At 33.3% G+C, this 19,294-nt stretch overlaps 1 protein-coding gene across 1 annotated transcript; it reads right to left on the reverse strand.

Annotated features, from left to right (window-relative positions):
- Positions 1 to 4,083: 4,083 nt before the first annotated feature.
- LOC129891916 (probable plastidic glucose transporter 1) lies at positions 4,084 to 18,573 on the reverse strand. Its single transcript, XM_055967399.1, has 12 exons — positions 18,324 to 18,573; positions 18,106 to 18,235; positions 17,312 to 17,512; positions 14,471 to 14,570; positions 13,051 to 13,163; positions 6,561 to 6,654; positions 6,321 to 6,477; positions 5,470 to 5,616; positions 5,294 to 5,367; positions 4,806 to 4,894; positions 4,611 to 4,725; positions 4,084 to 4,483 (listed from the first exon to the last, which is right to left on the reverse strand). The coding sequence occupies exons 1-12, from the start codon at positions 18,520 to 18,522 to the stop codon at positions 4,280 to 4,282; spliced, it is 1,623 nt and encodes a 540-aa protein (XP_055823374.1). The 5' UTR covers positions 18,523 to 18,573; the 3' UTR covers positions 4,084 to 4,279.
- Positions 18,574 to 19,294: the final 721 nt, after the last annotated feature.

Raw genomic sequence — 19,294 nt, forward strand, 5'->3', positions numbered from 1 at the left:
ATCTATAATCGTTTACATAATTTTTTAATTTAATAATATTGATATTATTTTAAAAAATAGTATAGCTATATGATTTGACATCCACATCCAATACACATACATCAAAACTAGTATATCTAAACGGAGAGCAAATTTTTATCCTATTTCTTATTGTTGAATGGTAAAAATAATATTTGACCCCTTTCCCTTGTATATATGATACTATATATCATATGGTAATATATACTTCGGGACTTTGACTCAATGAATTTGTACTTTCTTTTTTTTGAATTTGTACAATTTATTATGCAATGATTCAGCAGCATTATTTGCTTAAACAAGAAAATAAAAGGTTTCATTAGATGAGGAGAAGTGATCTACACAGAGAAAAATAGATCGGCAACATTTGAAGTTTATGATTTTTTAAATAATTTTAAATTTAAAAAAGGGAAAAAACTATGTGTCCAAGAGAAATTGAACCCTCATATTAAAAATATAGGTGAAGTCAGAATTTTTACTAAGGGGTTTCATTAGATGAGGAGAAGTGATCTACACAGAGAAAAATAGATCGGCAACATTTGAAGTTTATGATTTTTTAAATAATTTTAAATTTTAAAAAGGGAAAAAATTATGTGTCCAAGAGAAATTGAACCCTCATATTAAAAATATAGGTGAAGTCAGAATTTTTACTAAGGGGTTTAAAATTTAAAAAAGTATAAACACATGAACTAGTCGAAGGGAATTCAACATCTACTATATATAAAAAATAATTTTAATAATGCATAAATAATATAATTTTCCGTCAAAGAAAGTTGGACTTAACCATAAGCTGGCTATGCCCCTGACTAAAGGCCCACTAGGCTCAAGTGGTTCAACCAAAGTGACTTGTTTTGTTATTGACAACTACAAGATACAAAAGTTTTTTCTAGCACAAATCAATGAGAAATTTATGCTATAAAAAATAATTTTTTCACTAATTTTCCATCGAACCAACTCATTAAAAAAATTGCATGGAAATGGATTTTCATTGAAATAGTAATTTTTTTTCTAATTTTACCATATGAAATACACTGTTTTTTTCCTTTTCACACTGATTTAATAAAAAAATCAATAAATAGCCACTAAATATTTTTCAGTACAAAATTCAGTTGGAAAATAGTGATATTTCTAATAGTTAGGGTTCCCATTTCTTATATATTTTAAAAAATTCTCCATATAAATATAAAATTTCTGCTAAATTACTGAATTGTCAAAAATTCATATCCGATAGACCGATAATTTAGATACGCCCCCGCACAAGGTTGGTTTCTTTCTTAACAAGAAGAGAGTTATTTTGGGGACAAAAAAAAGAAGAAAAAAAGATGCTGTTTTATTTGCTTTTTGCAGAGAAAAGTCAATTTTAAATACATACCCTGTAATACTTGAGAATTATAATGCAAAAATAGCATATGATAGTCAATTATTAATACCAAAAAGTCATGAAAAATGGCTGTTAGCTTTCGGCTCCTTTTTTCGGGATCGAAATATAATATTATTTATTATCATTTATAATAATACTATAATAATATATTATACATTAAAAATGAATTATGCATGTAATATAAATGTATTATAAGTGTTTTAAAATGTATTATGCTTGTTTGGTAAGAAATTGATACAATTTATTATAAATGTATAATAAATGTATTATTCATGAATAAAACTTGTATTATATGTGTTTTATAAAATTTTTTGAATATGTATTAAAACTATATAATAAATATTTAATAAAACAAATATCATTACTATAAATAGTAAATATTTTCTTAATATATTATATCTATATAAATTCCCCCTAAGTAAATATATGAGCGTAGTTCAACATTTGTGACTAATCTTAAATCTAAGGGTGTGTCAACTCATCCGGGAAGGACTTTAGGCTGTAATGATGGAGAGTAACTGGAAAGTTTCTCCGGTTCAAGCCTCGAAAATGAAAAATTTCTTGATAAAAAATATTTTATTTTTAGTGGATCTATTGATGAAAATTTAAATTAGTCGGACAATCGAGTGATTCACAAGCTCTAGACCATGTGTTTTATCTCTCAAACACAAAAGAGTAGGCTTTTAATGGATTTTTTTTTCTAAAGCACTCTTCTAGTTTATATTAAGTGAATCATTGAGATTTATTTTTTCATAGTTCAAAATAAGTGAATTGTTCAAAGTTCAAAAAAATGATTGAGATTTTTTTTCATTTTTACCCTTCAAAATTCTTAACTACTCCCTCAGTTCCTTTTTAATTGTCATGTCACGTCTTTCGAGAGTTTTGATTAACTTTCAAAACTAAAATTTAGCTATTCAAATACTATATGAAAAATACTATAAATTGCAATTTTTTTCATATATATGATTTTAAAAAAATACATCTTAAAATGTTAGTAAAATTCATTTCGTTTGACTTTCAAAAGAAAACTATGACAACTAAAAGGGAATGAAAAGAGTATTTTATATTTTTTAGGAGAATAGTTTGGAAATAATCAAAAAGACAATAGTAGAAAGTAACATTTTATTTATGTCCTAAAATATATTATGTCATATCTCAATAATTCACTTAATATAAATTAGATGGATTACTCCGTAATTGGTTCAATATCACTATCAATTTGCTTAAAAGGCAACAATTGTATGTACGAAATTCATATGAGGAATTATTCTGCAATAGAAACTGTGACGTCCTACATCATTTAGACGTAATAAATTAGGAGAAAAAAAAAAGATGAGACTTTTTAAGATAAAAGAATGGATAGTGTGAAAAGGAAGATAGAAAAAGAAAACAAATTCCTACAAAAGGATTCGAACTTTTAAAGATTCTGGAAAGATAAACAGATAAGTTATATGTTTTGATTAATGAACTTTGAAGCACAAGTTACATGTTTTGTTCTACGAAGATTTTATAGAGAAATTTTTTTTTTTGAAAAAAATCGAGATTGAAAAATTTGACTTTTGTTGATTTGATTTACTGATTTAAAAACCTGATAATTAAAAAAACTCGAACCAACCTAACCTATTTGTGAGTATGGAATAAGTTTCACTCGATCAAGGAGTAAATGATACTGCACTCTCACCAACATGAGTTGTGATGCAATGGTGGGACTGTTTCACCCTTAATCAGAGGTATCCGGTTCAAACCTTGAGTACGGAAAAAATCTTATTGGGAGCGTCACCCCTAAATGGGCCCTACAGTCTATGATTCGAATTTAGTCGGAGCTCCATGGACTCCGAACACCGGGTGGAAAAAAAAATACTGCACTCTCTACTGCCAACATACTACTAGCAAATAACACGTCCATTTCATTTTTTGAATATAGAAATTCAACTAATATTCAATGATCCTCCCATATATAAATAACTTCAATTGATATTGATTCCCAAACTCAACTTGAATTATGATGAAATGTGACCTCAGATATCATATACATTTTTTTTTTCTTGGATGGGATAGTTTTAGTCTTAGTGAAGTATCAAATTTCTGTCAAGAAGTACAAAGTATAGTCATAAAAGAAGGTACAAAATTCTGTATTCAACCAAATAAGACAAACAAGGTGAAGACACAAAAAAAGGTTAACACAGACAATAAATGAAGAAAGCACACTCTGAAATCAAATCAACTCATCTTATTGAGGCAGATATTATGACCCCACCACTTAAAAGAAATCTCACTGCAAAATCCTCAAAAACAAAAACACTTTAATTTTAGTGGTCTTAATAAATAGTAACCCTAAAATGTATTTTGGCAATTCAAACAATTGCTCTGGAAAATAGTTCTGGTGCAATCATCTCATCTTCAAGCTTCTATATCGAACTTTTAGACATATAGTATACAGTGGAAACTAAAGCATTAGGGGAAATTTCATAATAAAATTCTACTAATACAAACTAAAGTCTCAATAACGTGAAGGTTCAATAACAAAAACCCTTCGAATAAAAAGTCCAGTTCAAACGTGTAGTGATCTTTGCTGATGTATATAGTGTGTCATGTTAGGTAACTTGACTCATTTCATCGATGAAATGAATCAATCTCAGTATGTCCACGACTCTATATAGGTTAGTCCAGTTAGCAGAACAAAGTTAAAAAAAGAGTGATATTACAAATATCATTTACAATTTTGATTTGAGTTTTAGTATAAAATGAAATAAAATCCCACACAAAATAGTGTCATGTACAAATGTCGCTTGAATTTAAGCTCCACAAACCAATCAAAGCATCGACATGGTCAAAGTGAAATGAGCAAAATCTCCAATCTTTCTTTAGCATGAGATCAGATTATTCTGAATTACTTTTGCCATGAAATTTGGGATTTAGGGACATTTCAATCTCTTCAAGGGATCGGCCTTTAGTCTCAACTATGAAAAAGTAAGCAAAGGCTGCTGCCAACAATGAAACAGCACCAAAGCTTCCATAAACTGGAGCAACACCAAATTTCTCAACGAGTTCCAGAAAAAACAGACCCACCAAGAAGTTGAAGACCTGTTCATTCACCATCAACAAGTCTAGATCAATAGAAACAAATTTCGTTCACACGATCTAAATCCTCAATAGTTTGCAGCTAATTGGTCTGAAGCACTGAAATGATACACATGATCTTGATACATACCCAATGAACGGAGAAACTAAAGCCCATTATCTTCCCCCGTGTCCTGCTGCTGCTAAGCTCTGGTATTATAAGACCAGTTACTGGCCCAGCTCCAACAGCAAAGGTGAATATATACCTATATCAGAGTAAAATGTTAAAGAGCGAGCAGGGAATTTCAAGTAGTATTTTCTGAGCAGTTTTTGCATGGATGCATACATGATTGTTCCCATTATTGATAAGTTGTTACTTATTTCAACGTCCATTGGAAGGCTGATAGCATAGACAATCAGAAACATTGATAAAGCCTGTAAAAGACAGATCCAATAGAAGTGAGTTGACTATTTTAAAAATGACCTCCAAGCGTTCTATTTTTTTTCTTTCCTTTTCTCTGTTATTGTGCCAGAAGGGGAGTGAGGAGAAGAAATTGGGGAACCAGAAACATGCCCCTTCAGGGAGACTCTTATCTTTCGGTCACCTAGCTATCTCCCCATGCATAACAAGCTTGATGTCTATAATCCTTTATACGCAAGATATCCAACCATACCAAGTGGCTCAAAACATGAGGATAAGCAAGATAAATTCCAAGCCCCATAAATATTGCTCTTAAAAGCACTTGATGCATATAGGTCTAAGAGATATAACAATTGCAATGAAAAATTATGCTAAACTTTTACTTTAGGAGAGAAAAATACTTTTTTACTCACCATTCCAGTGTAGCTTCCAATTAGAAGCCTCTGCCTCCCCTGCTTATCCATCAAGTATAAAGCAAATATTGCACCTGCAAGAAGCACATAGCGACAACTAAACATTATCTTGGACCGACGTGAAATTTCGCAAGTCTTGCAAAGTGCGTCTCAAGTCATAAGGACCCATTACATACCTGCAAAGTTGGTCAGTCCCACAAATAAGCTTGCTAAAGCACTGCTTGAGATTCCAACATCTTTGAAAGTCAAGGATGAAAAGTAGAGAACTCCATTTATACCAGCAAGCTGTTGAAGTACAAACAAGGCACCTCCAATGGTAGCAACTGCAGGAAAAGAACAAAGTTGAAGCCTAATTTGGAGGATTGACATTTTTATGTGCATGCTCGTACAATGCATAACATAAGCACTAATCAGATTATGGTACATTTTACACCAAGATGTATGAGTATCCAGCATGCCAGGAAAAAACTTAAGACAACAGTGGAAGATATTAACCATGGGCTTCCAGCCAAACAAGTTATAGAGTAGCCAAAAATTTGTAAAGGGTAGTCTTGGAAAATAATCAAAGAACATTACAACTTTCATTGAGTTGGTAGATGATAATCCAATCAAATGCCAGAAGTCATTTTTAAAAATGTTCAAAAGTGTTCAATTCTACAAAGTGAAGGCAGCTGTTAAATGTTGCCAGTTAACTCAAATTAAGAGCAATCCCGCGGAGCTCCAGATATGCACTATAGGAGAGAAGACTTACAATATTATCCCGGAAATGTGCAGTTTTAAATTTCAAGCATATTTTCATGATATTCCCCTCGAACCCCCAGAATACAACCCGTTAAGTGAAAACCATCAAAGTCAAATCCATTTACTTGAATCAAACAAAGAAAGAAACTGGTTTGCTATGTATGGAGATGTTAGGCACCTGAACGGATCAAAGTTAGCACATGTAAACTTAATATATGAAATCTAAACAACCACCTTAAACCTAATAAAGGATCATGTATTAACAAAAAGACCACCTTCATACAACCTCTAGAGTGTGGTTCCTCTAGGAGCTCCAGCCAACTGCTGTTCAAGTCACCCCCATCATTCTTTATGACAGACTCAAATTCTTTGATAGCTTTATCTACTTCTGATGAACCCCATAAGTTATTGATAACTTTTTTTGCCTCATCGAGTCTCCCAGCCTACATATATCTCCATAGCAAAATTAGCAGCAGTACATAGCAACAGGAATTAATACAAACATGCCATAAATAAAAATTGATACCTTGCATAGCCAGCGAGGGCTCTCAACAGCAAATTGCATACCAAGAGCGAGAATGAATCCTGGAACACTAGCAATATAGAGCAGTGTCCTCCACCTGCCAATGTTTGGATCAAAGCATCTAACATATGAAGCATGAAATTCCTTTTTTGGGGGAGAATGGTAACAAGTGCATTAATATACGAGAAACAGCACTAAGGCACTGCAAGCCATATTTACAAGAGAACAACATCCCAACTATGTCAATCTAAGTTTATAATGAACCTAGCATGTCTACTAAAGATTCTGCCTCCTCTACATAGCATGTGAAACATTAATTTCAATGTTTGTTGCATTATATCTTGCCTACTTCTGGTAAGAAACCATTAAAAGGACAGAAACTAAGGGGTTGATTGGTCCAGAGTCTGATTATTTTTTTTTGAGAAAGGGTCCAGAGTCTGATTTTTTTTTTTTTTGAGAAAGGGTCTAGAGTCTGATTATGCTTGGATTCTAATGTAAGAATTGCATATAATGAACAAATTTTCATGTGGTGAATAACAACGTACAAATTTTTATGCTACAAGTAATAATACATGGACTGTTGTAGAGATTGCGTAGTTTAAGGGCATTTTAGTCTTTAGATACTCTAATCGACATAGTGCTAAATTGATGATACATGTATTCTTACTCCCATGTAATCCCATATAAAATAATAGGTCGAATAGCTTAATAAAGACTCATACTTGCATCGATTTGACATCCTGGCCTTCTACTCTACGGGGTTTCAGTCAAACACCTCAACTTGATTGAAACAAGTCGTTTAAATGTAATCTTACTATATCCAAAAATAATTCTAAGGCTGTAAAATAGTGTAAAGCAGAAACAGAAAAGAAGAAAAAAAATGAAACCACTGTTCACAGTGTGTCCTTAAGGAACTTAAACCCCTTACCGTCCCCAATGTTTAGGATTATTTCCTCTCATGATAGAACGGATTTACCTTCACTGGTGTAGCGGCACTTCAAAGACCAGTGACCAGAAAACCCAAATGGCGACAACAAATTACAGTTAATACTTACTTTTTATTTGACAGCAATGCAGAAGGAGAGGATTCAGAATTTTCGCAAGGAAAATCTGAGGAAACAGCCAAGTATTTATAGCCAACAAGTTGAGTAAAACGAAGAGGTGCAACTTATAACCTTTCTGGTAGCTGTTTGCAAAAAACGACTTAGTGGTTGTTTATGAAAAACTAATGGGAAAAATAAAATGACCATTAGAAAAACGGGAAGAAAAAAATTAATATAAACTATTTAACTATTGTTGGCCCAAAAAATTGATCCATCAATCAGATCATTTGATCAAACCCCAAGCCGAATGAGCGACGATGACGTGAGAGCATGCCATCTTTCCAACTCTTTAAGCTAAAGTAGAAGTGTTTTATGTTTAAACCCAATAAATGTTTGTTCCTCTTCCAATATGAGTCAAAGTTCCTTCAAAGGAATCTATTCAAATATTTTCATTTCCCTCCATTTCCAATTCACACCACATAAAAAAACGGAAAAGAGCCTAAAATGCCCTCGAACTATTGAAAATAGTACAAAAATGTCCCTCATCCATCTATTGGGCCTAAAATGCCCTTGATATCCACCTTTAGGTCCAAAATGGCCTTTTCTTTAACGAAAAAGGGTATGAGGGGCATTTTTGTACCATTTCCAATAGTTCGAGGGCATTTCAGGTCCTTTTCCGTGATTAAAATTCTGTTAAATAAATTTTGATTTATAATTAATTTTAAATGATTAAAATTAATTATTTGTATTTATTTGTTATCTATTCGTTATTTGTTTGTTGTTTTTCTCATAAAGCTTTTAATTTTCTATTCTTATCTAACATTTTTATGCATTTATGCTTTTACTGAGCCGAGGGTCTCCAGGAAACAACCGTCCTACCTTGGTAGGAGTAAGGTCTGCGTACATTCTATCCTCCCCAGACCCCATGTTGTGGGATTTCACTGGGTTGTTGTTGTTGTTGTAAATTGTAACTAATAGATCACCGTCACGTATTTAAAAAAATTTCAAATTATTTAATTAAATTTCTATTAAATAAATTTTAATTTATAATTAATTTTAAATAATTGAATTGTAACCAATAGATGGCCGCCACGTGTTTAAAAAAATTATTCAAATTATTTCATTAAAATTATGTTAAAGAAAGTCATTTTTGGACTTAAAGGTGGATGACAAGGGCATTAATTTTCAAAATTTTATATGATAATCATCCACCTTTAGTTCCAAAAATGACACTTTTTTTAACATAATTTTACTTAAATAATTTGAATAATTTTTTTAAACATGTAGCGGTCATCTATTGATTACAATTTAATTATTTAAAATTATTATAAATCAAAATTTATTTAACAGAATTTTAATTACGGAAAAGGGCCTAAAATGCCCTCGAACTGTTGGAAATGGTACAAACATGACCTCATGCCTTTTTCCGTTAAAGAAAAGGTCATTTTTGGACCTAAAGGTGGATGTCAAGGGCATTTTAGGTCCAATAGACGAGGGGCATCCCCCACATGAATAATGGGGAATGACTATATGATGGAAACATGCAAGATAAACTGTGTGATTCGCAATTAAAGATTAATCACATCTGGATAAGTAGGTTTACCTTTTAACTTTTTAGAGTGAACATATATTGGATACACTCAGTCATTCAATAAATTTGATATCTTAGAATGTCCTGTTTTGGTGTATACCTACACAACATGAGTCACACAATTAATCCTTACAATATTCTCTGAAGCAGCTAACATTCACACTTACATAGGTGATTCCTAAACGTGTAATCCTGTAGATACACTATTTAAAAATTTCACATCAAATTTAGAAACTATTAAAAAGTCTTAGCGCCTTATCCTTGTTATTGAATATTGTCTGATCACGAGAATGGACCAAAATTTTATTTGACAATATTGAACCGTCATGCATAACTTTGTTTATTCTCCTTGAACCTAAATCTTGGGATCTCTAGTCTCTTAAATAGAGTTACCGCCATGATGGTTTCTTCTCGGTCATAGTCTCATTGCCCTTGATGATCTTGTTGGGTTTTTTGTATGTGTGGTGTGAATGAAAAATGGAGGGAAATGAAAATATTTGAAAATATTCAAAGGAATGTTGTCCCATATTGGAAGAAAAACAAACATTTATTGGGTTTATAAAAGATTCTTGCTATAGTTTAAAAAGCTGGGAAGATGGCATGCCCTCGCTCCGTCGTCATCGCTTGGCTTTGGTCAAATAATCTAATTGATTACTTTTTGGACATAATTCTAATATAAAATATTAATAATTCTTTTGTCAGTTTTTGTAATGACCATTTAAATTTTTTTCCTCTGTTTTATTTTACTCGAGAATCTATCAGAAACAATCTCTCTACCTTCACAAGTTAGGGATAAAACTACGTACACACCACCCTCCCCAAACACCATTTGTAGGATTACACTGGGTATGTTTTTGTTGTTGTGTTTTATTTTTCCCGTTAGTTTTCCATAAAGAACTACTAAAGCCATTTCTCATAAACAACCACCAGTAACGTTGCAACTTTTGAGTTGCACCTCTTCGTTTGAATCATCTTGTTGGCTATAAATACTTGGTCATTTCCTCAGATTTTCCTTACGCGAATTTATGCACTCTTTCATTCTTCTTTTGCATTACTTCCACATAAAAAGTAAGTATTGACTATGATTCCTTTTGCTGAGAAAGGCAAGTATTGACTATGATTTGTTGCCAACATTTAAGTTAGGGATGCATAGAAGGCCTAGCTCAAGTGGCAAAGGGTGGAGGATTTGTGGCTTAGGTTACAGGTTCAAGCCCCACACTATGCAAAGCAAAGCCTGGTATTTAAGTGGAGAAGGGTAGAGGGGCTAGCCCATTATCCACCGAATTTAGAAGGCTATGGTTGGTCCAAAGGCTGGGCTACAGACGGATTTCTCGGTTGGAAAAAAAAAATTAAGTTAGGGATGTTTATTGGGCAACTGCATATTGATATTGTGCTTAATGGTTCATCTTATCAGTTTTAAAATATACTAATTTGCTAACCTAACCAATAACATACGGTTGGTTTGGTATGAGTTTACCGGTTATCAGTGAGTTTAGCGGTTAATCAACAAGGTATCAAGCTAATTAAAATCTTAAATGAAACGTTGAAAAAAGTTTTCCATTTCATGTTCAACAACGTATTATTATTTTTTTGAAGATGGTAACATGTTCAACAGCGTTCATTTTTTTTGAAGATAGTAACATGTTCAGCAGCATATTACTAATGCACTTATACAAAATAGATATATTGTTCATTTTATAAATACGTTGTTTTGTCCCCAAAAAGAAGAAGAATTTTTCTTTTCACTCCAATCCCTGTCTTAATCACTATAAAATAGAAATCCTATCCATTATATTGGTCACCACTTCTTTGGACTCATTGAAATTGAGGAGCTTAACACTCTTTTTGAGCCTATTGAGTTTCTCCGCAATCAAAGGCGACTCATCAAGCATTCTTTGTATTCCACCATCATGAGATGCCATCATATGCTGAAAAGGCTTGGAGCAGACGACTGGTGAGTATCTAGGAGACTTTGAGGGAAGTAAAATTAGCAAATTGAGATTCAATTATGCTGCTTTAGCCTTTAGATTTCAAAAGTACTTTATATCTATGGGGTATAAATGTAATTTAATTATTTTTAACGAGTTAACAACTAAACTGATAAGGGAAATGAGTAAATCGTTGTCCGAACTGTTAAGCCATTAACTAAAAAATTTCAACCATTAATCTGATACCAATAAACCTATTTTGTGGTTGGATTATCGGTTATAGTTTGATTTTGAACAACCCTAATTTGAGTTCGTGGATCACTGGTGTTTGAAGTGCCACTACAAGTGAAGGTAAATTTGTTCTATCCTGGGAGGAAATAATCCTAAAACTTGGGTGTTGTGAGGTGATTAAGTTCCTTAAAAACACACAGTAAAATAAGTGGCCTCAGATTTTTTCTTCTTCTTTTCTGTTTCTATTTAAGGTCTTAGAATTATTTCCGAATACAGAAAAATAACAAGCTTAAGGTTTATTTGAGCTATCGATAGATGAACCTCAATAAAAAGCGGTGGTCTGTGGAGAACAATTTGAAAATTTGGAGGAAGTTGAAGATATTGAAAAAGAAAGCTAATTTGAATATGACTTGACTCTCTGTTCTGTCTTTTTGAACATGACTTGAAGTGTGTATTAGTCTTTTTGAACATGACTTGAAGTGTGTGCAAGTCTTTTTGAACATGACTTGAAGTGTGTGCAAGTCTTTTTGAACATGACTTGAAGTGTGTGCAAGTCTTTTTGAACATGACAAGCGTGCATTAGTCTTTTTGAACATGACTTGATTCTATTTATAAGTCTTTTTGAACATTTCTCTCTGTTGATGTCTTAAACTAATAAGATTACAGATATTACTTTGTTTAAGTTGGCTTATTTTACCCTCATTTACTTTACAAGTAATATTCTGTATCTTGATTACTGAAGAGGCAAAGATGTGGAGTAAGATCAAGAATTGTGCAACTTTCAAAAAAAAGATAAATTTTCTTATGCTTTATGTCAAATTCTTTTAATTATCCTTGCTTTACTTTAATATGTTTTTAATATTTAGTGCTACTTTCTTGTGTAAATTGTAGGAGAATGGATGAAATATTGTCCATCTTGGAGAATCCAGCCTAGCACTCTAATTGCCTGAATGGATGATTGAATCACATGCCTTCTACAAACTACATGCAAGTTCTTCCACAGAATATCTCTCATAATCTGCGCATGTTTTTGTAGCTATACTCTTAGAATTTTTGAATTATATTTTGCCGAATCCCCACACCCGTATCCGTACCCAAAAGTGCTAAAATTCAGATCATGCTGAATCCAACCTCTAGATCCTTGCCCGTATCCGACACCCAAGTACGAGCAACATAGGTCTTACAAGAAACCAAATGCTATAGAGTTTTATAGCAAGATTGGCTTTTCTTACTCCTCAAACTAAATGACCCCTAAAAGCATTAGAAAATAAAATGAAAGAGTGAGGAGTATCAACTAGTTCATTGCTAGACGACAGCAAAGGTTCTGTTCATCCACATGACATAAGCTAGGATGATTAGAAGTTGAAATGTAAAGGTAATATACACTTCAAAAACTGAAAGGTATCAAATGCATAGATAAAGAATAGACAGATTAGTCAACATTTATCTATTTTGATGCAACAACAAGATCTGGCCTCCAAGGAGTTAAATTATTTTTAAGAAGCCTTAAATTTAACATAAAAGATGGATCTAGTTTCCAGTAAAGATACAGAGTACCATCACACTTACAATTTAGGAGATCTTGCAACAACCAACATAGTTAATTCAAATATATTCCAACAAAGTTCTGTACAATGCTTGCAGCATGGGGTTAGTTATGGAAGGTAGTGGGCTAGAAAAAGATAATTACGAGTACGCACCAGTGGGGATCATTTTCTGAGGGAATTGCCAGATAAAGTGATGCAATAATACCAGCGCATGTACCAATTTGGCATAACGACCCCAGGGAGCCCCTATAATTCGTTGGAGCAACCTACAACACAAACATTGATGATTTATCTGAGAAAGAAAATGTCTCTTTAATGTATCTTTGACTCCCTACAGATATCTGAGTGATCAATAGATATGTATTATCAAGCAAAAGAGTCCCACAAACACTTCCCAAATCAAAGGGTCATTCTCAAAAAGCTTTACCGTCATCAGTAAAGGATAGCTCATGACCAAGAAGAAGGGAAGAAATCATCACTCCCCAAAAAGATTCAGGGAAAGAGAGCACAAAACTTGCAAACCAAAACTATCATCTCTCTGCTGCAGCGATTTTCCAGGATCTTTTAGCTTCTCTAATGGAAGATATCTAAAATTCCAATTTTTACCTTAAGAAACTTTCGCTTTTTTCTTCTTTTCCCGAAAAAAGGCTAAGTTATGACACATACATAAGCAAATCTCATCCTAGCTTAACACAAGCACACGTTTTCCAATCTGGAAAGCAGTGTTGTGAAAGGCGATCACCTTGTCGCCAATGGCGAGAGGCGAGGCGACCCTTCATCGCCTATTAGCTTTGTGGCAAGGCGATCTTCAAAAGGCGATGCCATGGCGAGAAAGGCGTCACCTTTTGTATTTTCTTAAAAAAAAGGCGACCCATTTAGGGTTTTAAAAGTTAAAAGGTAATTTTAGGGTTTTCTTTCCAAATTTGCACAGTTGCACTCTTAGACTTGACTTGCAACTCCAACCAGTAGACTCGACTAGATTTCTCCAACTAGTATTTTCTTCTTTTTTCTTCAGATTTCTTCCTGTGTTTCTTTTTCTTCCTTCTTCTTCAGACTTGAAGAGTTATTTCTACCTCTGTTTTTTTCTTACTGTTTTGATTTTTGTTCTTTTTTCTTCTTATTCAAGTTCTAGACTTTTAGTATCTACTATCTATTTTCAGTGTTTTGAATTGAAATATTAGCTAATATGTTATTGATATTGAGATTTTGATAATTTATATATGCAATCAAATATTTTAATTTTTTTGGTATTAATTGGCGTCGCACTTCAAAAAGACAAGCTCCTCGCCGCTTGCCTTGCCTTGTGGCGAGGCAAACCCTTTTCGCCTTTTGCCGTCCAGAATAGAACACTGCTGGAAAGACAAAAGTAGCCCAAACCACATATTAAGTAGTTTATTCTGATTTTCCCCTAGTTGCAACAATCAGACTTAGCCCCCCCTCCCCCCCCCCCCCCCCCCCGCACCCCAGAAATGAACAGAAAAGTCAGATTGTTAGCATGGATGCTAAAGCAGAACTTTTTAGTAAATTCCAGAATGAGGTCCTAGATAAAGAAATTATAAGTTAGAGGCATTACCTCAGAAATATAAATTGGAACTAGTACTGTATTAACACCAATTCCAAGGCCAACAAGGAATCTTCCCAAGAGCATTTCTTCAATGGACTGAGCTTGTGCACTGTCAATTGAAGGACACCAGACATAATAAATGGCAATTATTGAAACACAAGCAAATTATTATTGAAACACCAGTTGTTAGGCATAGACAAAAAGGCTTAACAATTGAATGAGGGTGCAGCCCTGTTAGCAACTGTTGAAACATCTTATCTTCTTACGTAATGAAAAATCTTACCATTTGTCAGTTCTATTTCACATGAGATAATTATTATTTGGAGAGTCAACCTAATTTCCCGTTAAAATGTTTTTCTGTAACTACTCATTGTCAAATTGTATCCTAGTCATGGATGACCTAACCAGCACAATACAAGATGAGGTCCACATTGTATGCTATTTGCTTATAGTATTGCACTAATTGATGAAGCTAGCGAGGGTGTCCACCAAAAGCTTAAATTATGGAGAAGCACTCTAGATTGTAAGGGGTGTTTGCTTCGCAAAACAAGTTATACTGGGGACTATGATATGAAAATAAATAATAACGGGATTATTTAGCGGATATTTTTTTTTAATAGGTGTTTGGTTCATTGGCTTAAAAATGGGGTATACAGGGTTTATATAAAACATGTTTTTGGAGATAAATTTGGAAAAACTTTTATTTTTAATTTTAACCTTAGCCTTCTTAAGCTTTTTTGAAGAAGGAAACTTTTGACGTTTGGTGTCTTATCCCAGGAGTAACTATAACATATCCCACATTGAATGTGGCATAAAATAATAACAAAATTGTTGTATAACTAATCCCGAAATTACTTATATCGGACACAAACCCGGAATTAAATGATTCTACATTTTCTCCTGAGATTATTATCCCTTATCTCAAGAACCAAACAACCACAATGGATTTTAGGAGAATAGAAGTAAGACAAAATATATGTACTACAAGTTAGGTCTGCATAAAAAGATTCAAGTTGAGGTGACATTAGATGAGGTTATGTTGCCAAAATTCAAATAGTTCAGAAATCTAGGCTCGTTGTTCCAGAAGAATGGACTGATAGATGAAAATGATTCACATTGAATCAAAATTGGATGGTTGAAATAAGGAAGAGTTGTAAAGATATTATGTATAGACGGATTCCTACCAAAGTGAAAGGTAAATTTTATAGAATAGTTATAAGACCAACAATATGATATGTAAGTGAGAGTTGGGCTGGTAAAGTCCAACACATCCATAAGACAAGTATCACAAAAGATATAGATGTTAAGATGGATGTGCGGTTCATACAAGATTAAAAATGATCAGAGCAATAGGTGCAAGAACACACATTGAGGATAAAATGAGAGAAGATTGTTTGAGATGATTTGTACATGTAATGCGTCAACGTACCAGTTTGTAGGTGTGATACCATGGTAAATGAATGTATTAAAAGGGGACGAGCTATATGATCTCATGGAAACTATAGAAACTTAAGGAAAGATGAGTGAGGCACATAGAAGAATAAGATTTATAGATGCGATACCAATTAGTTGGGGATATATTTTAGTCATGTTAGGATGTTTACCTTGGGTCTTATGCTTTTTAGGAGTCCTTTTAGCCCTAGTAGAGCTTTTTATGCCAATAGAAAACTAAGAGATGGTTTACGCATGTGCAGAGGAGGTGTGCTGACGCCCCAGTAAGGAGGTGCGAGAGATTGGTTGTAGGGGGTATCTGAAGGGGTAGATTTAGGCCGAAAAAGTATTAGGGAGAGGTGATTAGACAGGACATGGCGCAGATTCATATTACCGAGGACATGACTCTAGATAGGAAGAAGTGGATGTCGCGTATTAGAGTTGAAGATTAGTAGAGGTGGAGTATTGTCTTCCCGTGTGTAGGTTTAGGCTTGTTAGTGTATGTCGTAGGACTAGTCATACTCTTGTAGTTCTTGCCATATGTTGTTTATTGTGTTCCAATTATTGCATTATTTTATTGTTCTTATTGTTTTTTTCTTGTAGACTTTACACTAGTTTTCTTATTAACGGCTATGCTTTCTTCATTGATTTCTTCTTCTTTTAATTGGATTTGATATACTTGAGCTGACAATCTTTTGGAAACAACCTTTCTACCTCCACGAGGTAGTGGTAAGGTTTGCGTACACTCTACCCTCCCCAAACCCCACTTGGTGGGATGTCACTGGGTATATTCTGTAATTTTAATTGAAGAAACATTGTCAGTGAGAAATTCATATGACCGAACCCAACTTGTTTGCGAAGGCACATTTGTTGTTGTACTCATTGTCCTATTCTTTTTTGTTATCCCAACATTATGCTGAATTTCATAGAAGGAAATATTTGTCTATATTTTCTAATACCTTTCACTCTTTTGCTAGACATAGGAGTACTACTTTTATATAAGAGGATCAAATTCTTGATAAGCATAACTTTATCTCAATTTTCAAGAATTTGTTTTTATAAAAGATAAGCTACTCTCAATTCTAAGACCAGCTTCTATTAAACTATAATGAAATTTAATTCTTATCACAATTACTATAGCAGTTGAAGAGAAAATATAGATTGACACAAAGGGAGCAACCTTATTATATTTTTAAATCTGAAATGTTTTTTTTATGTACTTCCTAAACCATTAGTAAATGTAAATATATTTTTTCAAATGGAATATGAATCAATGTCCAAAATAAGCCTAAATATTAGGAAGGTTGATCATACTTGGAACTACATAATTCTTTCGGAGTAAGAAGAGCATTTTGGACCTTTCAATTGAAAAAATAAAGATACATAATAAAGCCAAGATGCATGGTATAAATGAATTACCTTACAATTGCCCCAAGAATAAGTGGTACTGTGTCAATTTGAAAAGTGCGACGACAACCAAGTTTATCAACGAGGGAACCACAGGCTACGCTTCCGATGAATGCACCACCAATAAATATGCTCACCACAAGTCCTTCAAGGAATGAATTTCCCTCAAACCCAAGCTCTTTGGCAATTGATACAATAGGACCATTCATTACTCTACAGTATACAGCAAAAACTGAAAATTAGTTGCAAAAGACTAGAAAACATACAAATTACTTCAGAAGTTTGCCAGCTACCATGGAAAGAAAATGCTAAAGTTTTTAAAACTTAATTCACTATATAAGTTACAATGATCAACAGTCGAAGTTTGTTTAGCTAAAATAAAACATTTAAGAGCCCAAATCAGATGCTTTTTTCAGCGATAATATGCAAATGTAAACATCATTTAAGCAATTCGTTCAAATTAGTTCAAGCTTAAGCAATATTTTCAAGTGCAAAAGTGTTTTTTTTAATACTCCCTCCATTTCAATTTGTTTTTCTAGTTTTGATTAGACAAGAAGTTTAAGAGAATAAATAATTTTGAATGTTGTGGTCTTAAACAAAAAGATAGTACAATGTACCAAAATACTCTTTAATCTCGTTAATCTCGTGATCTTGGACATCACATGCTTTAAAGTTAGAATAGAACTAAGCAGTTGTCAAGAAAATGAAAAAAAACATTCTATTTGAAACGGACTAAAATAGAAATTAAAACAAACAAATTGAAATAGAGCGAGTATCTAAGGAACAAGAAAAAGTATTGTAATTACCCAATGTGATAACCGAATAGGAAATTAGACATTGAAGCAGTCAAAACGTGAGGAAAGGCAGGTAACCACCCCAAATCCCCTCCATCAGCATCAGCAATAACATTTTCTTGTAACAGCTCATCGTCATCACCTGATGAAAAAAAACTGAACTTTTTATTCAATTCAATCTTGAAGAACGAAACCCAAATAGAATATAAAGACAAAAGAGTGAATAAGACCTCCAATCTCAGATTTTATATCTGGGGGTTTCTTTTTGCTTCTAGCAGAAACTTTCACCTCTCTGGAAACTGAAAAAGAGGTTGAATTGGAAAAAAGGTTTTGTTTGTTTCTTCGTAAAGGGTGAAAATAGTGATGTTTTCGATCGAATTGAGATGTGGAGAAGCATTGAAGTGAGTGTACTGCTAGTGCCCGCTGCATTGGATGAAGCTTCTTGTTGTTGCATTGGGGCAAAACCAGAGAGTTGAGTTAATCATTGGAAATATCTCACGGGTCAGGTGGCACTAACGGGTTCGAATCCGGGTCAAGTGAACAGAGGGTGATTTTAGGACAAAGCCCAATTTCATTTATTTATTGCGTTAAAAAGGTCAAAAACACATATAAATTATTTCACTTTATGGAGTTTCATATCTATCTGAATTATCATTCAATAGTTATCAAATCACATTTAGAAATTGATTAGACCAAATATTTGTTTAAAGATATTTTTTAATTGATTTCTTTAAAATCTTAAATTTTTTCTTTCAAGTCGGAGATATCGATGTCATGTCAGAGACAATACCACGAATAAGAAGGTGAAGAAAAAGATAAAGAATGTCATGATTGGAATAAATGAATTTACACGGTGATTATTTTAACCTTTGACCTTAACTCTTAATCCAATGTTAATTTACTTAGAAGTGTCGTAGTGAAACTATTTTTTCACGTGGAGTGTCGTGTAGTAAAATTTTTAAACAAAAGAGAGAGTTACACATATCATCAAAAATTAGTCGAGGTGTGTTTTGCTAACTATTGATGATAGTTCATATAGGAAACTTACACTTTCATTGTGTTAGTTCATGTAAAAACTCACACTCTCAATAGTTGAAGTATGAAACACCAGCAACAACAACAATCCAGTGAAATTCCACAACGTGGATCTAGGGAGGGTAAAGTGTACGCAGACCTTACTCCTACCAAAGTAGGACGGTTA

The sequence above is a fragment of the Solanum dulcamara genome, chromosome 6, assembly GCF_947179165.1.
Source record: "Solanum dulcamara chromosome 6, daSolDulc1.2, whole genome shotgun sequence".
Classification (NCBI taxonomy): domain Eukaryota; kingdom Viridiplantae; phylum Streptophyta; class Magnoliopsida; order Solanales; family Solanaceae; genus Solanum; species Solanum dulcamara.